General features: G+C 41.9%; 2 protein-coding genes across 5 annotated transcripts in view; one reads left to right on the forward strand and one right to left on the reverse strand.

Annotated features, from left to right (window-relative positions):
• Window positions 1-5,350, forward strand: part of KLHL21 (kelch like family member 21) — a 55,375-nt gene extending 50,025 nt beyond the window's left edge. For both annotated transcript variants that reach the window (XM_073656531.1, XM_073656530.1), the window contains one exon: window positions 301-5,350. In XM_073656531.1, coding sequence (XP_073512632.1) covers window positions 301-618 — 318 coding nt within the window. In that variant the 3' untranslated portion in view covers window positions 619-5,350. The remainder of the gene's footprint in view (window positions 1-300) is intronic.
• A 297-nt stretch (window positions 5,351-5,647) lies between these two features.
• On the reverse strand, window positions 5,648-26,045 carry ZBTB48 (zinc finger and BTB domain containing 48). Of its 3 annotated transcripts, none has more exons than XM_073656529.1 (11): window positions 25,855-26,023; window positions 19,101-19,805; window positions 17,197-17,465; window positions 16,929-17,040; window positions 15,009-15,101; window positions 13,148-13,234; window positions 12,332-12,486; window positions 11,703-11,839; window positions 10,613-10,777; window positions 9,562-9,650; window positions 5,648-7,490 (listed from the first exon to the last, which is right to left on the reverse strand). In XM_073656529.1, the coding sequence occupies exons 2-11, from the start codon at window positions 19,800-19,802 to the stop codon at window positions 7,191-7,193; spliced, it is 2,109 nt and encodes a 702-aa protein (XP_073512630.1). In that variant the 5' UTR covers window positions 19,803-19,805; window positions 25,855-26,023; the 3' UTR covers window positions 5,648-7,190. The 3 variants fall into 3 exon arrangements, with proteins under 3 accessions (XP_073512630.1, XP_073512629.1, XP_073512627.1); XM_073656528.1 differs by having other exon boundaries at window positions 5,649-7,490; window positions 25,859-26,023; XM_073656526.1 differs by having other exon boundaries at window positions 5,651-7,490; window positions 25,955-26,045.

Here is a 26,045-nt window from a genome sequence, read left to right on the forward strand (position 1 = left end):
CCAGGTACAGCCACTGCCAAAAGTACAGCGCTGTGTCTGGTAAATCAGTAACTGACTACAGCGCTTCCAAGACCCCATTCAGTTGATGGATCAGCGGGAATGTGTCAGTAGAAACCCTCACTAATGTAATGTTAATTTAATCTACACTGTAAGATTTTTTTTCTATTGGTTTTGGTTGGTAATGTTTTTTTAAACCTCTATATCTTGTTTTTTTATTTTTTTGGAAGGGGTGGGGTTTTATTGTGATGAATGAATGTTTTCTCCGACAGCCATTAATACTGTGATGCTCTATAATTTCAGGTACACGTTGGAGGGAGCCTGGCTGCGCTGGGTGGGAAACTTTACGTGTCTGGTGGGTACGACAACACCTTTGAACTCTCCGATGTAGTGGAGGCTTTTGACCCACAAACAAAGGAGTGGCGCATCGTGGGTCATCTTCCCCAACCAATGTTCTGGCATGGCAGCGTCAGCATCTTTAGACAGTTCATGCCTTACACACAGTACAGCTTTGATGGCGTCACATTAGACAATGCCAACCATGAGAGGAACACTGTCAACCTGAACAGGCGACGACAGCACTTGCACAATCACAACCTCAATGAACTGCACCGGCGATAGAGTGATGGTCAACGATGGGTCAGTATTAGGAGCTGTGTGGACTCTAGAAGATATGAGTGGGTTTCTATTAATAATGTTATATATTTATAAATCTTCCATCACGTGTGATGACCTCCTGCAACATCCTAAAGGCTGTTTCTCTTCTTTTTTTTTTTTTTAAGAGCTAAATTTTAAACTCAGAATGTTTTTTAATTTTTTTTTTTCTAGCAAACAAAATTATGTAAAAAAACTCAACGCAGAGGGTTTATGACTTGTCTGTAATGGATGTATCCAATGTCATGTCTGTGGTCATTGTGCTGGCAGAGAGGAGCCTGGGGGAGTCTACACCAACCAGTGAAGCAGCCGGCACGTATTAAAACCAACATCAATGTGCAGGAGGCCCCATCCTATTACTGCTACATATCAGGCAGGAACACATTCCAGCTCAGTGTACAGCAGGGGTGTCAAACTCAAACATACACAGGGTCAAAATGAAAAACTTGGACAAAGTTGCAGGCTAACAAGTATGCAGAATAATGGGCCCCACATAGCCCTCTATAGAGAATAATGGGCCCCACATACAAGTGCTTCACACAAAATTAGAATATCATCGAAAAGTTAATTTATTACAGTTCTTCAGTTCAAAAAGTGAAACTCATATATTATATAGCGTCATTACAAACAGAGTGATCTATTTCAAGTGTTTATTTCTATTAATGTTGATGATTATGGCTTACAGCCAATGAAAACACAAAAGTCATTATCTCAGTAAATCAGAAAAATTAACAAAACACCTGCAAATTCTTCCGAAGCGTTTAAAAAGGTCCCTTAGTCTGTTTCAGTAGGCTCCACAATCATGGGGAAGACTGATGACTTGACAGATGTCCAGAAGGCAGTCACTGACACACTCCACAAGAAGGGTAAGCCACAAAAGGCCATTGCTAAAGAAGCTGGCTGTTCACAGAGTGCTGTATCCAAGCATATTAATGGAAAGTTGAGTGGAAGGAAAAAATGTGGCAGAAAAAGGTGCACAAGCAACCGGGATAACCGCAGCCTTGAAAGGATTAAGAAAAGGCCATTCAAAAATTTGGGGAGATTCACAAGGAGTGAACTGCTGCTGGAGTCATTGCTTCAAGAGTCACCACACACAGACGTATCCAGGACAAGGACTACAAGTGTCGCATTCCTTGTGTCAAGCCACTCATGACCAATAGACAACGCCAGAAGCGTCTTACCTGGGCCAAGGAGAAAAAGACCTGGACTGTTGCTCAGTGGTCCAAGGTGTTGTTTTCAGATGAAAGTAAATTTTGCATTTCATTTGGAAATCAAGGTCCCAGAGTCTGGAGGAAGAGTGGAGAGGCCACAATCCAAGCTGCTTGAGGTCTAGTGTGAAGTTCCCACAATCAGTGATGGTTTGGGGAGCCATGTCATCTGCTGGTGTAGGTCCACTGTGTTTTATCAAGACCAAAGTCAGCACAGCCGTCTACCAGGACATTTTAGAGCTCTTCATGCTTCCCTCTGCCGACAAGCTTTTTGGAGATGGAAATGTCATTCTCCAGCAGGACTTGGCCCCTGTCCACACTGCCAAAAGTACCAATACCTGATTGGCCAGCAAACTCACCTGACCTTAACCCCATAGATAATCTATGGGGTATTGTCAAGAGGAAGATGAGAGACACCAGACCCAACAATGCAGACGAGCTGAAGGCTGCTATCAAAGCAACCTGGGCTTCCATAACACCTCAGCAGGGCCACACACAGGCTGATCGCCTCCATGCAACGCCGCATTGATGCAGTAACTGATGCAAAAGGAGCCCCGACCAAGTATTGAGTGCATTTACTGAACATACATTTCAGTAGGCAAACATTTGGGATTTTAAAAACATTTTTCAAGCTGTTGTTATAAAGTATTCTAATTTACTGAGATAATGACTTTTGTGTTTTCATTGGCTGTAAGCCATAATCATCAACATTAACAGAAATAAACACTTGAAATAGATCACTCTGCTTGTAATGACTCTATATATGAGTTTCACTTTTTGTATTGAAGAACTGAAATAAATTAACATTTTGATGATATTCTAATTTAGTGAGATGCACCTGTAGTCCTCCATACAGAATATTGGGCCCCACATAGCCCTTTATATAGAATATTGGGCCCCACATAGCCCTCTATAGAGAATAATGGCCCAAAATAGGGATGGTGGTTCTTGTTTCATGGGTCAAAAAAAACCCACTCTGTGGGCCAGAGTTTGACATGTATGGTGTAGACAGTTGATATATACGGTTCTGACAAATGTTTTATCCCAATACCGTACAGTGTGTGGCAGGTTTATATCTCACATGACTTGGGAGTCGAATAAGGAGGAATCTGTCATCTGGACATATCAGTCAGTACTGCAGGTACTTTGTGCAGGTCCTACAACCAACTTATCCCTGGGAAAGTCTTGTTTTTTCCATATGACATGAACACTTGGGGAATCTAATGCATTGCTTTGTTTAGGATTCCTCGGACGTCAGTGGGGACAGCACTAACCATACATTACAAGCAAATAAAAGGCTTCTGTCTTCAGCAGTTGGTGAGGGCTCTTGTGATGATCCATTGACTCTATGGACATTTACTTGGTTCTGATTGGCTGACTAGGATTAGTACTGTGGCGATGGTTGAAGGAGTATTCCAGCTTTTTATTTCTGCATGCATTTAAAATCCTGCTCGTATTCATTACCTATGTATCCTATGGATAAGTCCTGTGTAATGCATCTATGGACTAACTGAATAGGACTCGATGTGGTGTTGGACATGTGCCCACAAGCAACAGGTTTCCATGCTATAGTTCTGCTGGGATTAAATAAGGTTAACGGTACATGACTAATAATGATGTATGTTGTGCTTATTACAACTCCTTCAGACATAGATAAGACATGATAACATAGAAATTATGATGTTTGATCCTCAATCATGATTCATTTGTTAAGTGAATGCTGTAGTCACAGGACTGATTCCATGTTTATGCCCATTCACATCTATTGATGTGTTAAGGTGTAGTTGCACTAAACGACCACCAGTCAGTAAATTGTTTGCTGATCAGCAGTCGTTTTAAAATCCTGTTTATACACAGACCTCTCTAACGATGAATGATCTGTAATGGATCATTCTGTGCTATTATTGTCGGCAGCACAATCCTATTAACACAAGATGATGTGCTGCCGAGAACGATGATCGTTTGTGCAGCACAAAAACTAGTTTCACCCTCAGGTGATCGACAGCCTGTTTACATTGCAAAACGAGCGTTCCTATCTTTCAGTGTAAATGGACTTATCCAGACTGCAGCTCTGGTACCAGAAAGAAATGTGAGCAGGACTGTAAGCCATGTATATTAGGACAGTCTATGGGTTTCTCTTCTATACATTTATGCTGGAATACTCCCTTATATGAGAACAAGGAGCTGCATCCTTCCAATAGGACTTTATGCAGAGATACTGTTATGTCTATGTTTTTAGGCATAGCAAACTTATACTAGACTGTCTGAAAATGTGCCGAGATTAGCACACTGGTTGGTAAATCTGCGACCGCTACGGACACTTTCTGGCGGTTAAATTAGCTGCAAATGTTTTGATGCAATTATTAATTTTCATCCAGTGAATTATCGTTGTGTAGATGATGATAGAGCCTGATCATATTGAGCATAACAAGTAGATTTATAGAATTTCTCACTCAAATGCCTAATCTAATAAACTACACGTATGCTAAACTACATAAAAGGAAGCGGTCACTAGGAGAATTTCCTGTAAGTTAGGGTCTTGTTAATGATGTCTGTCCAGCCTGACCCCTGTGTAGAGTAATGGGGCCAGCTCCTAGTGTAAGTACGTCTGCTCTGAAAATAGGAATGATGTGACAATGACTGGATGTGTTCTCTGTATCAACAGACATCACTACTCCAGTATTCATCAGTCCTGATGCAATGCCTACATATATAGGGACCAATCCTATGGATGTGTTCCCTTTTAAAGCACTGCCCTACTCGTAACGGTAGTCAGCGTGACTATGCTCATTGATCCACCGCCGCAGCTTTCACTATGTTTAGAGAGGGATTAATGTGAAGACAGCTGGACTTAATTCTGCAGTGCAATTTCTTAACTGTGTTTTCCAATTTTGGAAAGCCCCTGTTTCTTGGCTGCAATTTCTTTTCTTAAACTGCTTTACTCACCCGCTCTGTGTCCATCAGTAAGTCTCCGCCGCTGCTCCCAGTACCTATTATTGTCTGCAGCGCTGACGTCCCGTCGCCAGCCCGGCAGCAAGTAGCATAGTCGCTGAGCTTAGTTGTCAAGTTCGGGCAGAGCCAGTGAGCTCCAGTATTGGCTGACACCAGCGTTGCAGACAATAATTGACTACGGGAGTATTGTCTGACCCAGATTCATCTTATTAATAAACTGCAGCCAAGTGACAGTTTTTCCAAAACCCCCCAAAAAACTTTTTAAAGTCACATTCTACAGCAGAGGTGGCCATTATGATCTTAGAAGTTCATCATTGAAGCATCCAGGAATTTACCTAAAGCTGGTCCTTGTGACTCCTATTCTGTCCTATAAAATGGCCCACGGTCAGTCAATATCACGAGGACATACACACAAAGCTTGTTACTTTAGGTTTGTTCTCAGTCACTATTCAGTGTTTTCTTTATAACAGCACAAATTTCTGATGCGTTAATAATGTTTTGCTTTTTTGTAGGATGTTTGCAGTATTATAGATTTTACACTTTTATTATGGTTTTAATAAAGTTGTTTAGAAAAAAAAATTGCGTGTTTTATTGTAGCCATAAAAAGAAAAAAGTTCACTACTGCACTCTTTTTTTTTTTTTTCCCAGTTCTTCTATTCAGAGAGTACCAGTTGAGTTCTGAGATATTAAGAGATCATAATTTGACTTTGAGACTTAGCAATTTCTGGAAAAGTATGTAGATCTTTGTAGAAGAGGATGGTCTGACAAATGTATGCCAAAAACTAGTACATTTTAATACAAAACTATGGCAGCTGACGCAGGACACACATTTGACTTACTGGCATACAGACGGCTAGAAACGCAGCAGACTTAAGAAAGTTCATCTTTGTATGGCTAACCTCTCGACAAGACTGACATGTATGAAACACCCGTTTTAGTATAGTTGCCTTATCTTCCCCCAAAATGGTGCCGTTAAAAGTACAACTCATCCTGCAAAAACAAGCCCCTATATGGTTACATTCAGTATAAAAAATATTACTCTTGGATCGAAGTGATAAACTCAATGTCTGGTAGGAATCTACTGATCCATTCCAAGTTTGGCAGGCTTTTTCTTTTATATGGTCCTACTGCAGACAGCACAGGGAAGGTATTGAGTGGGCAGGGAGTTTGTGCAGCTTCTGCTGCAGACAGTTGTCCTGCAGCCAGACAGAAGAATGAGAAGGGAAATGGCCGAGACCTTGAGACAGATTTAGTCGATTCTAGTTTGTCTCATGTTACAATTATTTAAAACCAAGAAATTGTTTTTTTCCTGTGTATTTTCTTTTATTGCTATATTTGAGGATTTAAATAACTAAATGCCTTCTCATTGCGCACGTCCTTTGCTCCAGTCTAGGATGCAGCTGTACAAGCTTTGCTTATTTTCTTTCTTTCTTTCCTCTTGCCAAAAACAAGAATGGATTTCCAGCAGTGAGAATGAGTCCCATAGCTGCTCCGTTATAAAGTGCTATACCGTCATCTCGCCTTTAATTATCAGCTGTATTATATAATGAGCTCATGGTGTCCTCTTTGTCTACAGCTCATCCCTGGATACCCCATCAGTGACTGCAAGTATAAAATTGTAGCTTGCGTCTGGTTTAAAAAAATAAGTGGGCTACAAGGGCTGTCTGAAGCCATGGATACCAAGCAGTAGGATATTGCTAAGCTATTAGCAAAGTTGCTATATATAATACTGGTGTTCCAATGGTAACTATATAACTATAATATATAGTGGAACTGATCATGTCACAGGTGGGATGAGCTTTCTATTTGCACTGGGCCGGCATCCAGTTCGACCCTCTGCGGCAGCCGCCTCTCACTTCTGTGCCTGGCATCTCATCCTTAGCGACAGCAAATCTGGTCTAAATTAGGGGGTGATCTTTCGGAGAGGTCTCCTATGCACAGCTTTCCTACAGGGGGCCACCCCAAAAAATGTGTAGCACATAGTATACATATTTTTTCCTTGCAATAGTTCCCAAAGCATCTATCCCCGCTGGTTACTGACAAACGAATCACTCGTATCTCACAGTAGCCAAAAAGGCTGTGCACTTAGCCTACAAGCTATTGGTTCAAAAGCAATGATCTTGAAACATACGCCATTAGTAATGGGGTCCAATTCATGGTCCTCCAACTTATCAGTAGCCTCTGCGACACACAATGGGGCGCTGCTGCAGTACCAGAAGTGTTGGGTACTACAATGAACGGGCCATAGCATTGCTCACTTCTCTGTGGTATACATATTCACTGTGCATTACTTCCATATTCTTGTATTTATTTGGTAATAAAATGCACTGACCTAATAAATTAAAAGAAAAAAAAAAAAAGTTCTTTTGAGGGCACAGATCACGTCTCACACTCATCAATAGGGATGGCGGTGGCCGTGATGATTATAGACTGTTCCATGACTTCAGCCGGAAAGACATCATCTGCGCACAGTCTCTGCTCTGTGACCTCCTCCGGCAGGGTGCTGGAGGTAATGGACTCCACTATGATCTCTGTCGACCCGACTTCTAGGTCGTGGGTGTTCTGTAATCCAATGACCATGCTTTTTTCCTCATCGATGACAAGATTACGGAGCTTCCTTTGACGGGGATTGTAGTTCTCAGTTCGGTTGTGAATTTCCATGTGTCGTCGAAGGTGAGCCTTAAAAAAAAAATAATAAAAATAATAATAATTTTTCTTCTGTGGTGAGCCAGCAAGTTACTAGGAGGTCTGAAACTAATTAAAAAAAAAAAGTGTTCCCATCTTTTAAAGTGATAACGTGCAGTGATGGGCAAGTGTGCTCGGGACTGCGACACTTCCATTATGCTCGCTACTCGAGTCAAGCACATCTGAGCGTCTGATGTGCTCAATTAGAGTGCAGAGCACTCGATCAACACTAATATCATGTATCCAAGATGTACTATCACTTTATGATCAGTGGAGTTCCCTTGAGCATTGCGTGGCTGCAGTACTGTGTTCTTCTCCACTATTTCACACCTGCACAGGGAAGTTCTCGGCCATCGTGCTGTGCAGCAACGGCTGCGTGACCTCATTCAAGTCCTCAGTCATGTACTGTGCAGGGAAAACTTAAAAGGGGACACAGCTCTAAGGCAGTGCTATAGCCCCTTAATTCCAAGAAGTCTCAGTGGTTGGAACCACATATAGGATTTTGCAATCACTTTGGCCAAAAGGAAATTCCATCTTAAAGGGGATTTCCTATCCTACAAAGTCCAGATGGGAATAAAATGCTGTGGATTTTACCCTTAAAGTTTGCGAGTATAAAATCCACAGCAGAATAAATTAGTAGGCAAGTGTTTGGTGTGGATTTCTCTTGCTGATTTCCCTACATACTCTTCGTCTCATTTGCTGTGAAATTATCTGCAGCAAATCCGACCAATTTTATTATTTATCATGCATTGCTTACCCTTTAGGCTATGTGCCCACGTAGCAGATTTGATGCAGAGCGTTTTTGCCTCTCTCTGGCAGAAAAAAACGCATGCAGATTTACATGCGTTTTTTCTGCCAGAGAAGCATTTTTTCAGCGTTTTCGCATGCGTTTTTCCAAGCAGTTTTCCAAGCGATTTTGAGCATCACTTGGAAAAGTGCTTGACAAGTTGGTCACACAATATAAATCCATGCAACCGGCATGGATTTATAATGTGTGAACAACTGATGCTTTAAATGCAGCATCTATAGCAAAAAAAAAAAAAAGAATTAAAACGTTAAAAATAAGAAAAAACCCATATACTCACCTCTCCGGTCTGCTCCCGGCGGCGTCCACTCTCCTCGGCGTCCCACAGTGTACTGTCAGGACCTGCGGTGACGTCATTTAGGCAGCTGATGGTCACGCGACCATCACCTGACCGCCGACGTCAGCGGTCGCGTAACCATCAGGTGACTAAATGACATAACTGCAGGTCCCGACAGTACACCGCGGGACGCCAAGGAGAGAGAACGTGGCCGGGAGCAGACCGGGGGCCGCCGGAGAGGTGAATATACAGGTTTTGTTTATTTTTAACTTTTTTTGTTTATTTTTTTCACCGCGTGGTAGCCGGGATGAAGAGGAGTTGTAGTCTCCTCTTAATCCCGGGTACCACACGCACCACGATTACGCTGCAAATTCGCGGCCATTTAATTTAATTGAAACGCAGCAAATCTACATATACCTGCGGGTTTGCTGCGTTTCAATGTTCCTCAATGGCCGCATATTTGCAGCGTAATCGCGGTAGAAATGGTCATGCTGTGTTTTGCAACGCAATGCGAATTCGGCGCGCAAATTAGCGCATCATGTGCACAGCACATCCAAATTCACACTGCTTTGCATGGCAGACTGTTTTACAAGCGTTTTCGTGGCCTCAAAAACGCTACGTGGGCACTTAACCTTAGACTTTAACTTAGCGTATGTGCACACGTTCAGTATTTTCAGCAAAGAATCTACTGCAAATACTGATATGTTGGCAGGAAAAAAGCTGTGTGATTTTCCCTTTCAGCGTTTTTCACCCATTTTATTGAAAGAATTGACATGCTGTAGATCTGAAACTGCATCAAATCTGCAAGGAAAAAATAAGCAACGTTTGCATGAGACTTCAGAAAGCTCATTCACTTTACTGGAACAGTAAAATGCTTTGTTTTTTGTAGCAAAAACACAACGTATCAACATGGCCTTAGTTTCTATTTCCACTTCTGATCTAAATGTAGAAAGTTCTTTTAATGTTACGGATTGTATCCTTACCTGCCGGGTGAACTTGTATCCGCATTCTGTGCACTCAAACTTCCGAACACCACGATGTCTGGCCACGTGAACACGTAATTGATCAGCCGCTAGAGAGGGCGAGAATGAAGCTTTGAAACAGTGGATGCATCACATAGCGGAATATATTCCTCTTGACTAGAATTGAGCAAAAAGATTGGCAAGAGTCTGGGTCCAGCATCCAAAGTCTGTGGCAGCCCGATAAGGGCAGCGAGAATCTCCTCGCCTGGCAATTGAATGCCGGACTCCTGGGTGACTCATGACTACTAGGACCCTGCGGCATCGCACCACAATGTGACGATATCGTGGGGGACTAGCAATCACAAGGGACGCCCACAATGCCAGCAATCGAGTGTTTGCCAGCAGCCACTTAGTGCCAACACTGCAGGTTCAGCGATGACGTCCCTTTGTCAGATTGTCGAATATATAAGGCATATATTCCCCACCAAGAAGCCTAATAATTGCTACCAATACAATCCGAGTAATGTAACTATATCTCTGCAGAAATCCCTGGGTTCAGACACGACATCTCCATGCCCAAAAATTCACCAATGCACTTTAACACTCCCCTAATAGCTATAGTGAGACACGGAAAGTGGTTGATTCCCAATGGCAGATGGTGATGTGCAATGTGGCTGCAGATACACCACGTAGTCACAGATTGATGGGGAACGAGCTGCACTGCTTACCGCAATTTGGAAATAAAAGAAGTAAATGCACAGAAAAGTGCTATACATTGCCTGGCATTCAGCAAAAAAAGGACATTTGGGAAATGCATTGTTAGCAGTAGACAGGCAGAAAATGTTCTCGCCAATGCTGACTGACTAACTGCAGATCACCTTTTTCGTCCCACCATACCCAAAAATAAAGAGGCCGCAGCGCAGTGAACTGAATTTGTTGCCTGAACTAAATTCTCAGGATCTTAGAAGTCTTAAAACCTCGACTCACCAGATCATATGGTGGTGGGAAAACCACTTGATTAACTAAGCCCTGAAGAAGTCAATCCAAATAACTTGTGTTCTACCACTTTTACCTTTGAACGTCTTGCCGCAGACTTGGCAGTAGTAGGGTCTCCCTTCTTGGTGTCGGCAGGCGATGTGCCGCAGGAGCGGAGTCTTGTCTGTAAAGCGCTGGTCACAGAACTCGCAGCTGAAGGGTCGCTCCCCTGTGTGTGTCCGGTTGTGCTTGAGAAGACTGGCTGAGATAAGACAAGGACAGATAAAACTACACATGGACAGAAGGAGTGCTGGCTCGAGCCCAAAGTGAATGGAAGGTGATGAAGCCAGATTCCTGACTTCCGGGGTGAGGGTTTATTTTTTGCGCGCAGAGCTGACGTTTTTATTGATACAATTTTTGGATAGATATGATGTTTTGATCGCCCGTTATTGTATTTTATTGCAATGTTGCAGCGACCAAAAAAAAACATAATTCTGACATTTTGATTTTTTTTCTCATTACACCATTTACAGATTGGATTAATTCTTTTTATATTTTGACAGATCAGGCACAGCCCTACTATGTGTAAGAAAAATGCTCATAGCAGTTCGGCAATGACAACCACAGGGGTCTCCTGCAGACCCCGGGTTGTCATGCCAACCCATCGGCGACCCGCGATCATGAGAAAGGGGCACCGGCGTGATCATGTTAACTGCTGCTGTCAGATTGACTGCAGCATATAACATAAAAAGGGAGGCGACCTATGACGTACCTATACGTCATAGGTCATAAAGGGGTTAATGGGAGCCAGTCACCTGATTAAAGCTACGGGCAGCATGAATCAGATCCTGGCAGCATTATCGCAGAAAGGTATAACCTCCTCTGACACACTCCGGCGTTTGGTCTGGGGACCATGACTGAAGACGAGACTAGTCCGGCACTGCCCAACTGACTCTAAGCAAATGAAAGCGCTCTTGCCTTGGCAGAGACCTGTCAATCACATGCAGCAGCACTGGGAAGAGCCCGCCAGGGGCAACGCCGGACTATTCTAGTCTCCGGCTATGGTATGCAATGGCCGCCATGTTGGTTGTCGCCCAGCTTTTCCCAATCTGACAGCTGACATGAAGGATGATGCAGGGACTTCTGTTCGCCGCCAGGGACTATCTTACACCAGAGTCTCCTCTTACCTTGTGTTCTGAACGTCTTGCCGCACAGGTGACACTGGAAGGGTTTCTCCCCCGTGTGCGTCTTCAGGTGCATGTTCAGGTTGGTTTTCTGGGTGAAGGCATGGTGACAAAATTCGCATATGAATGGACGTTCATTTCTAGAAGAAAAAGTATAGAGAGGGCAGTTATATTAGACCAGTGATATTTTAAGCCCCCACACTATAATCAGTGGCTCCAACTTAGCTGCATTATCTAATAGGAATGTGAGGTTGTCTTAAAACGGCCATCAGTAATTCAGAATGCTGCTTTGTCCACCATGCTTAACACTGCAGCTATTTTTATTTGGATGATTGGCTGCTGTATATAAACAAATGTTCATTAGAATTTGGAAATCAGTGCATGCAGAGCAGACTTACATTAAAGCAAGGACTGAATGATTTAAAACTGCATGCAACTTATCCACCATTCTCCTCTTTTTGTGGAGCATTGCTGAACACTGAAAGAAGACCCCCATTCTCCACGTAGGTGCGGGGACCTGCATCTATCAGACATGTATGACTTATCGTGTCAGCAGGTCACACATCCGAGATGAGAATTTCCCTCCAGATCATAGGAAACATAAAAGATGTCTGCAGACACCACGTGAGGACCTGTGCTTGGCTTTGATATGCATCTGTAATCCGCTTCTGCTCGAGGCTCGATGTCCACACTCCTCACAGACGAAAAGCTTCTCCCCCCGATGCTTAAAGGCTTCATGTAGACGCAGTTCTGTCCGTGTGAAGAAGCATTTCCCGCAGGTTGGACACTATAACAGAATGTTATGGACAAGTCTAAGCCCACATAGCAGTGCTATCTCGCTGACGTAAAACTACAACCCCCAGCAGGCCCGGCGGGTTGCTATGGGTAACGCCATACTTTTAACCACAGAAGTATTTACATTCCAGAGTAGTTTTTCTTATTGTGCTCGCTGCTGCCCTCTGGTGGACAGTGGTGTTTACAACACATAAATCTCCGTTTTGGAAATCCACATTTACTTTCCCATATAAGGAGACAGAGAGGAGCGAGAATAACTGTGTCCCCGGCCTCTGCACACAATTCAGACAGACATTTTAAGTCACAAGATAGATGGTATTTAATATACCGCAGACCGTGAATGAATTGAAATGCTGTGAATAAAAGTAGCAAAAACATCCGGGGAAAAACCAGACCATTGCCTCAAAAGACCTTATCAATTAAAAATGGCGTCACACATCTATCAAACACACATATACAAAACCCACAGGTGTTTTTATGTCAAAGCAATGGCTGGCCAGCTCTGGAAGATCATATTAAGGAGCCTGACCCATCAATGGACCACATTGTGATCCTCAGGGAGCAGGTAGGTGTATACCCATGTGGAATAATAGATAATCCAGCAGTCACCCAGCTGCAGGACAGTCTGCACTCCGCGGCCTTATGATACTCACAGCATGGGGTTTTGGTTCTCCGTGCAATTTTATCATGTGGTTTTTGAGATGCTTCTTCTGCATGAACTGCTGAGGGCATGCGGAGCACTGAAATATAAAGAAAGAGGCAATGAAAAGGGTTAATGGATCCCGGCGGCACATTCCTGGGCACAGTATGACAACTATTCAGCCCTGATGTCACTTCTAATGTGTCCTAAGTGAAACTTATTTAGAAATAAAAAATGAACTGCACCCCCTGGTGGTGACACAAGGGTAACAAGTTTACAAAAATCCCGAACAGTTTTAATTTTAATTTTTTTTTTTTGCCTTATGAATGAGGCCTAACACAAACAGCATAGACTCTACTGACATCTGCTGGTTCCCATAGTGGTGGTGCTAACATACATTACATTAACCCATTTCCACCAAGGCAAACTTTTGATTTTGTGTTTTCATTTATTCTTCCCTTCTTTCTAAACCATGACTTATTTTTCAGTTAAGATAAGTGGGCTTTTTTTTTGTTTGTTTGCTGAACGTGTTGTAGTTTTGAATGGCACCATTAAGTCACCATTTACCTTATAATGTAATGGAAATGCAAAAAAAAAAACTACAAGTGCAGTAAAATGGTGAAAAAAAAGCAATTCCACCAATTTTTGTTGTTGTGTTTTTACATTGTTAATTTAGTGGAAGAATAGACCTGGTAACGTGATTCTACAGGTTAGTGCGATTACAGCGATACTAAACGTGTTTAGTTTATTTTTTATTTTAAGTAATGAAAAAAAATGTAATACCGTCAATAAAATAAAGTTTGGTTTGTGTCGCCATTTTGTTTGAGTCCTGTAACTTTTTTTTATATTCCCACAATTGAGCTGTGTGAGGACTTATTTTTTTGCATTTTGAGCTGACGTTTTTATTGATACCATTTTAGGTTACATGTGTCATTTTGACTGATTTCTATTGCATATTTTGGTGGGGAGGTGAAAGGCGTAAAAAGCCCTCTAAAATATGGCATTTTAAGATTTGAAGCTCATCAAGAGAATGCCAAGAGTGTGCAAAGCAGTCATCAAAGCAAAAGGTGGCTACTTTGAAGAACCTAGAATATAAGACATATTTTCAGTTGTTTCACACTTTTTTGTTAAGTATATAATTCCACATGTGTTAATTCATAGTTTTGATGCCTTCAGGGTGAATGTACAATTTTCATAGTCATGAAAATACAGAAAAATCTTTAAATGAAAAAGTGTGTCCAAACTTTTGGTCTGTACTGTATATATATATTTATTATATTAGATTATATTATAAGGAGGCAATTCAAAATATCATTTTTAAAAACTTTTAAGCTTTTTTCATTTAAATTGTTTTACTTTATTTTTAACCCCTTAAGCCCTTGTTGATCGGATGTTCTACATACTGCAATACTACAGTATTGCAATATATAGATAAAATGACATTGTCATATGAAGCCCAGCTGCAGGCTAGGCTTCACAGGACAATAAAGATACCAGCTACGGGCACTTTCAGGAGGCCCTCGCTGCCAAAAATGGCAATCAGAGCATGCTCCGGTCACTGCTGTTACTGGCAGATGCTGGCAGTGTAATGCAGCCAGTACCTGTTGGGTATAGAGCAGGCTCAACTCCTAAGCCCACGCTATACATGGGGACCTGAGGCCGGACATTCTACTAGGTCCTACATTGGGAAGGGATTAAGCCTTAAGAAATGTAATCAGGAATCTTATTAACTGCAATAAAAAAATAATAGAAGTGAATTATTATATTTTGCATACAAATATCAGTGTCCTGTGTCTGGTGCTGGATCACAGGTACTTTATTATTTTACAGATGCGTTATTCACATCACTACTAGATAAATATACTGTTGCTTACCTTGTAAGGCATTACCCCTGTGTGTGACACCATATGTAACCGCAAATCCATCTTTCTTTTAAAAACCTCATTGCAAGAAGAACAGTTAAAAACCTAAAAAAAATAAAAAATAATAATAATACCAAAAAATCAGATTCAATAGGTCTAGCCAGAAAAGAAATGAGAGGCAATATGAGAATCTGTGATGTGTAAATCTGGAACTATAGAGGGAAACGCCAACCACCTGCAGCCTGGAAGCATCACTGCAGCCAAGAGGGGAGCACGGAGGGGCTGGAGACCGCCCATGCAAGTCACACTATTACAGCCAAAGACAACTTGTGTGCAGTCTCCACTGTAGGTTTTTGAGTTCATTTATATTGTTTTGTTTACAGTGATGTTATGCATTACATTGTGACAAAAGAGCTGACATTATATACAATTTTTGTCTTAGGATCTTCTTTTTCCACCCAAGTAAAAAAAAAAAATATATATAATTTTTGACTTGGGGTATTCTGTTTCCACTCAATAAAATATTTGCTTGAAAGAAAGAAAAGATATCTATCTATCTATATATTAATCTTTTTTTTCTTTCAAACAAATATTTTATTGGGTGGAAAAAGAAATCCCTAAGGCAAAAATTGTATTCTATTGTGTGACAATAATTTTGATAAACTATATGCCCTAGTAAGAGTAACTGTGTGCAGGTCAGGGTTTTATATATGATTGGTTGGCAGGGATTTTATTTTATTTTTACATTTATTATTCTTTGGTTTTCTATGTTACACATTTATTTTCACTTCTGCTTCTTTTATGACGTGTCCAGAGCTGTGGCGTTGTTTTTTTGTGTGCAGCCGGATGAATTGTTTCAACTCCAATTCTGGTTTTATAGTGAAAATATTAAGTATTATGTATATATGGGCAATTAAAAGTTTGATGTTAACATTTTAACACAATAAATGTGTCACTTATGTTTGTATAGGAGCGATATAAGGAATCTGAGTGCCTCTGCCTGGATATGTCTGACCCAAAACTTGACGACTTGTGTGTTCTGTAGATTCTATCTGGTTTTTAATTACTTATTTCCCATATAAGTGGAGCTGCCGTTGCAGCTTTAGTTATAGGAAAAACAGCCCCAGACCCAGCTGTATGATCATGTGGATTGTCACACTGTGACATCCCAATGCATGATCGCCCATTAGTGAGAAGCTGAGGTGGACTTGCTAATGGCAGCCCCAGACTGGTTGCATAACTTGGGATCATCTTGCTAAGGGTAATGGGGGGGGGGGGGGGGGGGCTATAAGTAATAAAGGAAGCCTTCTCCCAGTGTTTGTATTTTTAGGTGCGGTGGTCACTACTAACCATGACAACTATATGATTGAACAGCCAGGTTTGGAGCCATCTCCTTCCTTCCATTAAAGGGAATATGTCACCAGGTATTGCTATATAATCTGAGAGCAGCGACCCCGATTCCAGCGATGTGTTACTTACTGGGCTGTGTTTTTCTGTTCCACTAAAATCAGTGTTTTATCAGCAGGTGATTAGTACTACAGGACTAGGTGTCTCCTAGTCCAACCACTCCCCCAGCACTGATTGGCAGCTTTCTGTAAATATACAGAAGCAGCCAATCAGTGATGTGGGGGCGGGGTTATACAGAGCTCAGCATTCCGAGATCTGCAGCAGAGAAAACTGTGATTGTATCACAACTACTGCAATCAGTAAACTAAGCGATACATTGTTAGAATTAGGGTCTCTGTCCCTACATAATGCTGCTGTCAGATTACAGAGCAAAAAACCTGCAGCCAGAGTCCCTATATTGTGGGAAGTCAGCTGCTGGTGAAGGAGTGTGCACAGGATTATCACTGTGGCATGGTGAGGGACAGGGATAAGGGGTATTATTATGTCACCTCCAATCAAACACACACAGGGTCTGCCTAGATTTACCTGCTCTGAGCGGCTCATACAATTTCGGGCCTGGTGCTCCAGCAAGTTCTCCTTCCTGAAGTAACATTTCCTACACTTCTGACATTCAAACGGCTTCTCTCCTGTGTGCTGCCTGCAGGAATATAGATACGTTAAATACAATTTCCTTCCAAAATGATAATAAAAAGATAAAAACAACATTGCAGCACTTGGTCTGTCCCATGAAGTGAGGCAGCACATTGCCAGCATCTCGAGACCCTCACGTCTGCTCCTGAGATCTCGGATTTACCTGTTATGGACTTTCAGATAATATTTTCTGAGAAATTTCTTGTGACATATAGGACACTCCACCGGACTGTTGGCGTTTTTCTTGCCCTTCAGATCTCCACAGTCCAGCACGGAGTCATTAGGAGAGGGAAAAATCCTCTTAGACATGCAGCTCCTCTTCCTGGGGTTGGGGGTCTTCTTCTCTAGGACGTAGTCTTCATCCAGATCATTGTGAATGTAATCTGCCTCCTCCGTTATGACGTCATGGATCTGGTCCACCTCCAAATCCCACTGCAATAGAAAGAGGCAGCATCTCGTTAGCAGCTTGACCATTCTGTTACATTTCTTTGTGTACAGGAGCTCGCCATGTTCACAATCTCTGCTTCTTGTCAATGAATTTGGAAAAAAAAGCCCACTTTACCAGTCTTTGCCAGCCTCAAAGACGGTGATTTTCAACCTAATTAGCATGGTGAACCCCATAAACTCCCTTCATCCCAAAAAAGCTTGGTGTAAGGGGTAAATCATTTTTTAGTAGAGCGAAGACTTGTTGTACACAGTTTGACCACTAGTGGACACTATTGTTCACTTTAATAATTGTACTGCAGTTTCACTCCTTACCACTGGAGGCTGCTGTTGTGTGCTACAATTGCCCTGTACCAAGATGGCGGTTTCTGAATCTATGGAATCCATCTTGTTTCCTGTTTGGGCCTACTTAAAGTTATATGGACCTCTCACTCATTGCTTGAGTATTGTGTCTAGCTGTTAGCCTAGTTTCAGTCTCCAGCTCCTGAACATTCTTACCCAGGCTGTTCTAATTCATCTACGGATTGTTTCCTAAAACTCCTTGCTAACTCCAAGAACTTCTACTACCGCTTGCTGTTCCTGCTTGTGCTCCTTCGGTCACTGGTTTCCAGCAGTACTACGCCAGTATCGTAACAACAGCCTAATATATTGTCTATGAAGCTGTCAAGTCTCGTCAGGAGACCTATGGCCGTGCCGTAAAACACGGATGTTTGAATGAAGCTTAAACGATTTGTCCTGCTTCTTTTAGTGTAAACCCTGACCTTGTGAGAAACTCTTGGTTGGAAATCACGGTACAAAAAGAAAATCAATCAATCTAGACTCCAGGCTGATTCATTTTTAATGCACTGGTACAGTGTAGGAGGATTTAAAGGTAATATGTCAGCAGGTTTTTGCTATGAAATCTAAGAGTAACATAATGTAGAGACAAATCCCCTGATTCCAGAAATGTGACACTTACTGGGTTGTATTTTGCTATTTCAATAAAATCAGTGTTTTATCAGCAGGAGATTATCACTACAGGAGTAAGTGTCTTGTTCTCCTGGTCCGAACCCACCACCACCGATCGGCTGCTTTCTGTCAATATTCAATGCAAAAAGAAAGCAACCAATCAGTAGTGTGCATTGGGTGATACACAGCTCAGCATTCTGAGCTCTGCTAGATCTGCAGGAGAGAAAACTGTGATTGTATCACAACTATTGCAATCAGATAACATCGTAGCAATATCAGGGCTTTTTTCCGGAATGGGTATATCATCATGTACTGATCGGGGCCCTGCTCTTCAAATATCACTTCAGATTGCAGGTTTAGTAAGCAGCTCCATTTCTAGTTTGTGCTCAACACAGGATAGGGTCTCCTGTGTCTGTGGTTTGACTGAAGGGGGCTAGCTGATTGCTCATTTCAATATATAAGTCAACCCCATTCGGTCTATGCATGGATGTGAGACAAAGAGCTGGCTTAGCTATCGGTATAGGTAATGTGCAACAAAGCGTCAGTAGTGAAGATTTAAATTACATTTTTACAGATTTTTAGCCAGATTTTGATTCACTGATGGCAAGCAGAGATTATGAATATGGTGAAAAACAAAATCTATTAGAAAGTTGTACATATGAAGGGAAACCATACTACGGTCATGCATCCGCCGTCTCCACCGATGCAATGCTCGCTCTTCTGACCTCTTCTCTTTCGCTTAAATTCTCTGCTTTCCACGGGGTGTGTGTCGATATCCGAACTCTTCAAGACATTTTCCTGGAACGGAGAGTGGGGAGAGGTTTCCACGGTCTCCTGCAGCAAGGACAGACCACCGTCCTGAACATTATTTTGTCCTGAGGGGACTTCACTATCGGCAAGGACATTGCTGAGCTCAGAAATGCCCTTTAAAGCCTCCTCCCCGTCAGACTCCTCCGCCTCCTTCAGGTGTCCATTTAAGGTCTCCATTGCGCCGGACCCTTGAAAATACTGTTCACTTTGGAAACATTTTGCCTGGAATCTCTCACAGACCTCGGCCGCTTCGAAGATGGCGAGTTCCTTCGATGCCAGGAGAACTTTGTCCACATTGTGTTGTGACAGAACCAACTCTCCGGTATACAAGAAGTCCAGGAGAAGACCGATGACCTCAGAGAAGCGTTCATGGAGGAGGATGCTGGGGGAGCCCCCGTCTCCATAAAGGCTCTGAAAGAAATGGCTGCTGCAAGCCAGTATGCTCCAGTGAGCTTTAAACTGAAGGTTGCCTACGACCAGTGTGGCGTCACAGTAGCGGCCATCTTCCCTTTGCTTATTAAGAGCGTGGAGGACTTTAACGCTGTGCTGGATGAACGCATTGTCCATGGTCTGCAGGAGGGAAGCACAAAATTATATTGTACTGAGGATCATGGAATCAAACATGCCATATAGAAGGGGAGAGGGAGGAGGGGGATGCAGCTGCAGCTTGTCACTAAATGTGTTAGTGGCACAGAATGTAATGGGAAGAGGGCAGCAAAGGGAGAAATTCTGGCATCACACCTAGCAGAGCCTGTAACCCAGCAGGCACGGAAACAAAAAAAAAAATGTACAGAAAGAAGCTTAAAGACCGACAAAGTCTGCAGGATAAACTTATAAAGAAAAAACCTGAGAGTTTGAACTGAAACGTAAATTGATGTGCATGCAAAATGTAAATGCATGTTCACACAAGGCCACTAGACAGAGAAAAACCAAAGACAAGCAAAATACCCAAATAACTGTAAGTAAATGGACAAATCGAATATGATAAATAATAAAGGGCGGCCACACCCTTATATGCACTTAAGCATTGTCTTTGGTTTTTCGCTGTCTAGTGGCCTTATGTGAACATGCATTTACATTTTGCATGCACATCAATTTATGTTTCAGTTCAGACTCTCAGGTTTTTTCTTTGTAGTTTAGTGTGCTTAAGTGCATATAAGGGTGTGGCCACCCTTTGTCTGAGCTGAAAGGTTCATTCTGCCTCTCAGGTCTATGCTTCTACTAGGGGTTCAGTCTCTCTGTCACTTGACAACTGGTAAGGTTTTAATATTAGAGTTAGGACTGTCCCATAAGGGTTGACGTGACGTGCCGGGATGGCTTTTACATTATTTTGATCAAAATTATGTTAACTAAATACCCTTTATTATTTATCATATTTTTTTGCACTGTGCGATTTATCCATTTACTTCCAGTTATTTGGGTATTTTGCTTGTCTTTGGTTTTTCCCAGGATAAACTTATGTGTAAGTGATGGCAAATTTCAAGGATGTGCCATCATTTACTGATCGGGCATTGATCTTAGGGTATCTGCCCCGGCTCGGGTCATGTTGTCTCACGTGTCGGCACAGCCATCAGTGTTGTGTGTGAAAGGGGCTGGCTGACTACTTATTTCAATAGCTAAGCCAGACCCCTTCCGTCTATTCCTTGACTGTGGTAAAGAAGGGGGCTGGCTTAGCTATTGAGATGAGTAGTCAGCCATCAACCTTCACTCACAGCTCTGATTATGAGCATTTATGTTTCATTTTCTTTAACTGGACAATCACTTTAAGTTGTAATGCAGCCATTCATTTTAGGGATCAGTAGGTGTTCTGGCATTATTCCCCCTTCCCCATAAAAAAATTATGTTGTACAATTTAGACATGTATAACACTATATATACAATACCTATTAAAATGGATCTGTCACCAGATTTTACAATACAAACAGTAAATATATCTTAGACCTGGGGAGGCCGGTGTACTTACTTTGACAATCCAAGTCAGTATGGCTGTATAATCCCAATGTTAAACCGAGCACTGCTAGACTCAAAAAATATTCAAATCAATATCAGACTTGACAATTATCACAGGATTCTTCAGCCACTATGAAACTTTCTTACAAAGTAAGTTCGCCAGCCTCATCAGGTTTGATATATTTAAACACTGATGCTGTTAGTACTTTAAGATCTGGAGAAATAAACCCCTTTAACAGCTAATAAGTCATTATTATTATGTCTGTACTGTGACATGAACCTACGTATTATATTCTGTGAATTGGTACAGCAATGGAAAGATTCTGACATCAGAGGGACACAAGTGATGAGCAGGTTTTATAATATACGTGTCATTTGTTCAGTCCTCCATACAAAAGTAACGTCGCCTGAAGCCGCTGATATTGACAGGTTTGGCTGACAGTCTAATGTGTATGGAGGCCCCCAACAGGTGATGCCAGGGGGATAAGGATTCGGGATGTCTGATTTCGGACTGCAGATCCTTTTGTTCTCTAAGAGATAGGCAGCTGCCAAAGATGTCTGACAGCGGATCTCTCACAGAGAGCACAGGAACACCCCATGTCTGGTGAGACAGCTGCCGGCCAACCGTCATTTGGTTGAACGCTATCCAAAGTGTATGGGGAAGGGGGGGGATTTATTTCCCTCCCCCAAAATACAATGATGTACACTGCTCAAAAAAATAAAGGAAAACTTCAACATCAGAATATAACGCCAAGTAAATCAAACTTCTGTGAAATCAAACTGTCCACTTAGGAAGCAACACTGATTGACCATCAATTTCACATGCTGTTGTGCAAATGGAATAGACAATAGATGATGTTTTGGTCACTTTTGAATGTTGGTTGTGCTTTCACACTCGTGGCAGCATGAGATGGACTCTACAACCCACAGAAGTTGCTCAGGTAGTGCAGCTCATCCAGGATGGCACATCAATGCGAGCAGTGGCAAGAAGGTTTGCTGTGTCTGTCAGCGTAGTGTCCAGAGGCTGGAGGTGCTACCAGGAGACAGGCCAGTACACCAGGAGATGTGGAGGGGGCCGTAGGAGGGCAACAACCCAGCAGCAGGACCGCTACCTCCGCCTTTGTGCAAGGAGGAACAGGAGGAGCACTGCCAGAGCCCTGCAAAATGACTTTCAGCAGGCCACAAATGTGCATGTGTCTGCACAAACGGTTAGAAACCAACTCCATGAGGGTGGTATGAGGGCCCGACGTCCACAGATGGGGGTTGTGCTCACAGCCCAACACCGTGCAGGACGCTTTGCATTTGCCACAGAACAGCAGGATTGCCAAAGTCACCACTGGCACCCTGTGCTCTTCACAGATGAAAGCAGGTTCACACTGAGCACATGTGACAGACGTGACAGATTCTGGAGACACCGTGGAGAGCGATCTGCTGCCTGCAACATCCTTCAGCATGACCGGTTTGGCAGTGGGTCAGTAATGGTGTGGGGTGGCATTTCTTTGGTGGGCCACACAGCCCTCCATGTGCTCGCCAGAGGTCGCCTGACTGCCATTAGGTACTGAGATGAGATCCTCAGACCCCTTGTGAGGCCATATGCTGGTACAGTTGGCCCTGGGTTCCTCCTAATGCAGGACAATGCCAGACCTCATGTGGCTGGAGTGCGTCAGCAGTTCCTGCAAGATGAAGGCATTGAAGCTATGGACTGGCCCGCCCGTTCACCAGACCTGAATCCGATTGAGCACATCTGGGACATCATGTCTCGCTCCATCCACCAATGTCACGTTGTACCACAGACTGTCCAGGAGTTGGCGGATGCTTTAGTCCAGGTCTGGGAGGAGATCTCACAGGAGACCATCGGCAACCTCATCAGGAGCATGCCCAGGCGTTGTAGGGAGGTCATACAGGCACGTGGAGGCCACACACAATACTGAGCCTCATTTTGACTTGTTTTAAGGACATTACATCAAAGTTGGATCAGCCTGTAGTGTGTTTTTCCACTTTAATTTTGGGGGTGACTCCAAATCCAGGCCTCCATTGGTTAATAAATTTGATTTCCATTGATGATTTTTGTGTGATTTTGTGGTCAGCACATTAAACTTTGTACAGAACAAAGTATTCAATGAGAATATTTCATTCAGATCTAGGATGTGTTATTTGAGTGTTATATAAAGAAGGTAAAATCCGGTGCCACATGCGATAAATCCTTTTATTCCAAAAATAAAAATCACAACATGTCCCTAGGAGGGGAACAACTGGATGCGTTTCAAGGACACAGCCCCTTAATCGTCAGTATACAAATGAATTAAAAAAACAACACATTTATAATAAAAACTGTGACCACCCCTAAACATGTGTGATAGATTAGTATAAAAATTAGGATATTAACTCCTACTTAGACAAGATTTGCGTGCAAAGAATTCACATAGAATATTCAGATATAAACTTAGGGAGGAAAAAAAAAAAAACATACAACAAAATTTTTTTTTTTTTTTTTATAAATGTACAGTAAGGCTGTGTGCCCACGTAGCATTTTTCAGGTGTATATGCTGCGGAATTTCCGCAGCATAAACGCTTGAAAAACGCATGTATATCCGCACCCCATGGTCCCCAATGGGATTCCGCAAGTTCTATGCACATGTTGCGGATTTTTCCGCAGCGTTTATGCCTCGTTCAAAAATCCGCAGCATGTCATTTAATTTTGCGTTTCCGCAAGCGGAATTGCCTTAGTCCAATGCATAAAAAACGCAAGGCAATTCCGCATGTGGAAAACGCGTGATAAACACGCGAAAATTGCACGATAAACGCGTGCGGAATTCCGCATGCGTTTTTCCGGGAGAGGACTTGCATTTATGCAGCAGAAATTTTCTGCTTCATAAATGCAACGTGGGCACATAGCCTAATAGATTTGCCATATAAATGCACAGAAACAGAACATGCATATAATATTATAAATGCAAGCATATATGTATAATTTAATAGAAAAACATTAGATGTGATCTATAATTCATACCTTACTGTATCCGTGCATTTAATTTCAATATCCATAATTTTTCTTTGTTATGGAGCATTTTTTCCCAATGGTGTGGGATGGCATTTCTTTGGCGGGCCACACAGCCCTCCATGTGCTCGCCAGAGGTAGCCTGACTGCCATAAGTAAATCCTGCTTCAAAATCCATCAGGTTATCAGGTCTTTCCAAACATTTCAGGGAGGTACATGCGGGCAATATAAGCACATTAAATATTAGAGGCATAGAGAGAGTACCACGTCCCCATCGTGGCGGGAATTGGGAAAAAATGCTCCATAACAAAGAAAAATTATGGATATTGAAATTAAATGCACGGATACCGCAAGGTATGAATTATAGATCAGATCTAATGTTTTTCTATTAAATTATACATATATGCTTGCATTTATAATATATGCATGTTCTGTTTCTGTGCATTTATATGGCAAATCTATTACTGTACATTTATAAAAAATATATATTTTTTTTGTTTTGTGTTTTTTAGTGTGGTTTTTTTTTCCTCCCTAAGTTTATATCTGAATATTCTATGTGAATTCGTTGCACGCAAATCTTGTCTAAGTAGGAGTTAATATCCTAATTTGTATACTAATCTATCACACATGTTTAGGGGTGGTCACAGTTTTTATTATAAATGTGTTGTTTTTTAATTCATTTGTATACTGACGATTAAGGGGCTGTGTCCTCGAAACGCGTCCAGTTGTTCCCTTCCTAGGGACATGTTGGGATTTTTATTTTTGGAATAAAACGATTTATCGCATGTGGCACCGGATTTTACCTTCTTTATATATCCTTGCAAGTGTATGCTGGACACTAATCCGTGAGCCTGGGATTCCTGTGAGTATCAGGTGATATGAGCTAATTATCTTTTTTCAGTTTGAGTGTTCCCTTTATTTTTTTGAGCAGTGTATATATAATGCATCCACTGACTTCTGTAATAAAAACCATATACTGAGTGTTCTTCTGAAAAAATAAAAGGGGGACGAGAGAATATGTACTGGAGCAGCAAAGGCAAAAGAAGTCACTTTTTGTACACATGGGACATTATTAGAGAACGAACGGTGAATTTAAAGCAAAAAGGAAATGTGAGCAGACCTCTAGTACATAAGTTATGTATTACAACGTATATCCACAGAGGGTATCTATACAGACATAGAAAGATATATACACACTTACAAATGCATTACATTATATGCAAGATTATATATATGCACACACAAAATAGTGTGTGTAATAAATATATATATATATATATATATATATATATATATATATATATAATATACATACATACATGTTATATGCGTGTGTTACATTATGTTGAATTAGATATATATGCACTCATGGGACAATATATATACTCACAAATAAATGTGTTACAATATATGCAAGTTTAGTATATATGTGTATGTATGTATCACGTGTGTGTGTGTATAGATAGTATGCGCGCACACACACACAATAAAGTATATTTTATATATATATATATATATATATATATATATATATATATACACACACACGTTCTATTATATGCATTTTCACATGTATGAATACATGTGTAGAATTAATATCAAAATATAAATATGTCTATCTCCAGGATACATGCAGTGTGTGTGTGATATGAGCCGCGCTCTGTATGGTACCAACAGCTCTCGCCGTGTGCTGTGGTGGTGAGGCCTCCTGCACGCCCTGGGACTTGTAGTTCCCCCGCCGTGTTGCTCGGGCAGCAGAACAAGGGGTTACCAGGTCTGACGTCCCCGCAGCTCCAGTAGCCGCAGTATCAGCTCAGCCTCAGCGGCACAGCTGCTTCCGGCCAATAACTATCGCGAGATCT

Source organism: Phyllobates terribilis, unplaced genomic scaffold (assembly GCF_046119375.1).
Source record: "Phyllobates terribilis strain yellow unplaced genomic scaffold, ASM4611937v1 Scaffold_12__6_contigs__length_324123572, whole genome shotgun sequence".
Taxonomy (NCBI): Eukaryota; Metazoa; Chordata; class Amphibia; order Anura; family Dendrobatidae; genus Phyllobates; species Phyllobates terribilis.

Coding starts and splice junctions, on each gene's coding strand:
- ZBTB48 (XM_073656529.1), bottom strand. CDS start 19,802: ATGGACAATGCGTTCATCCAGCACAGCGTTAAAGTCCTCCACGCTCTT. Junction 17,041..17,196: donor TATCTGAAAGTCCATAACAG/GTAAATCCGAGA, acceptor ATATTCCTGCAG/GCAGCACACAGGAGAGAAGC. Junction 13,235..15,008: donor CAGGGGTAATGCCTTACAAG/GTAAGCAACAGT, acceptor TTTATATTTCAG/TGCTCCGCATGCCCTCAGCA.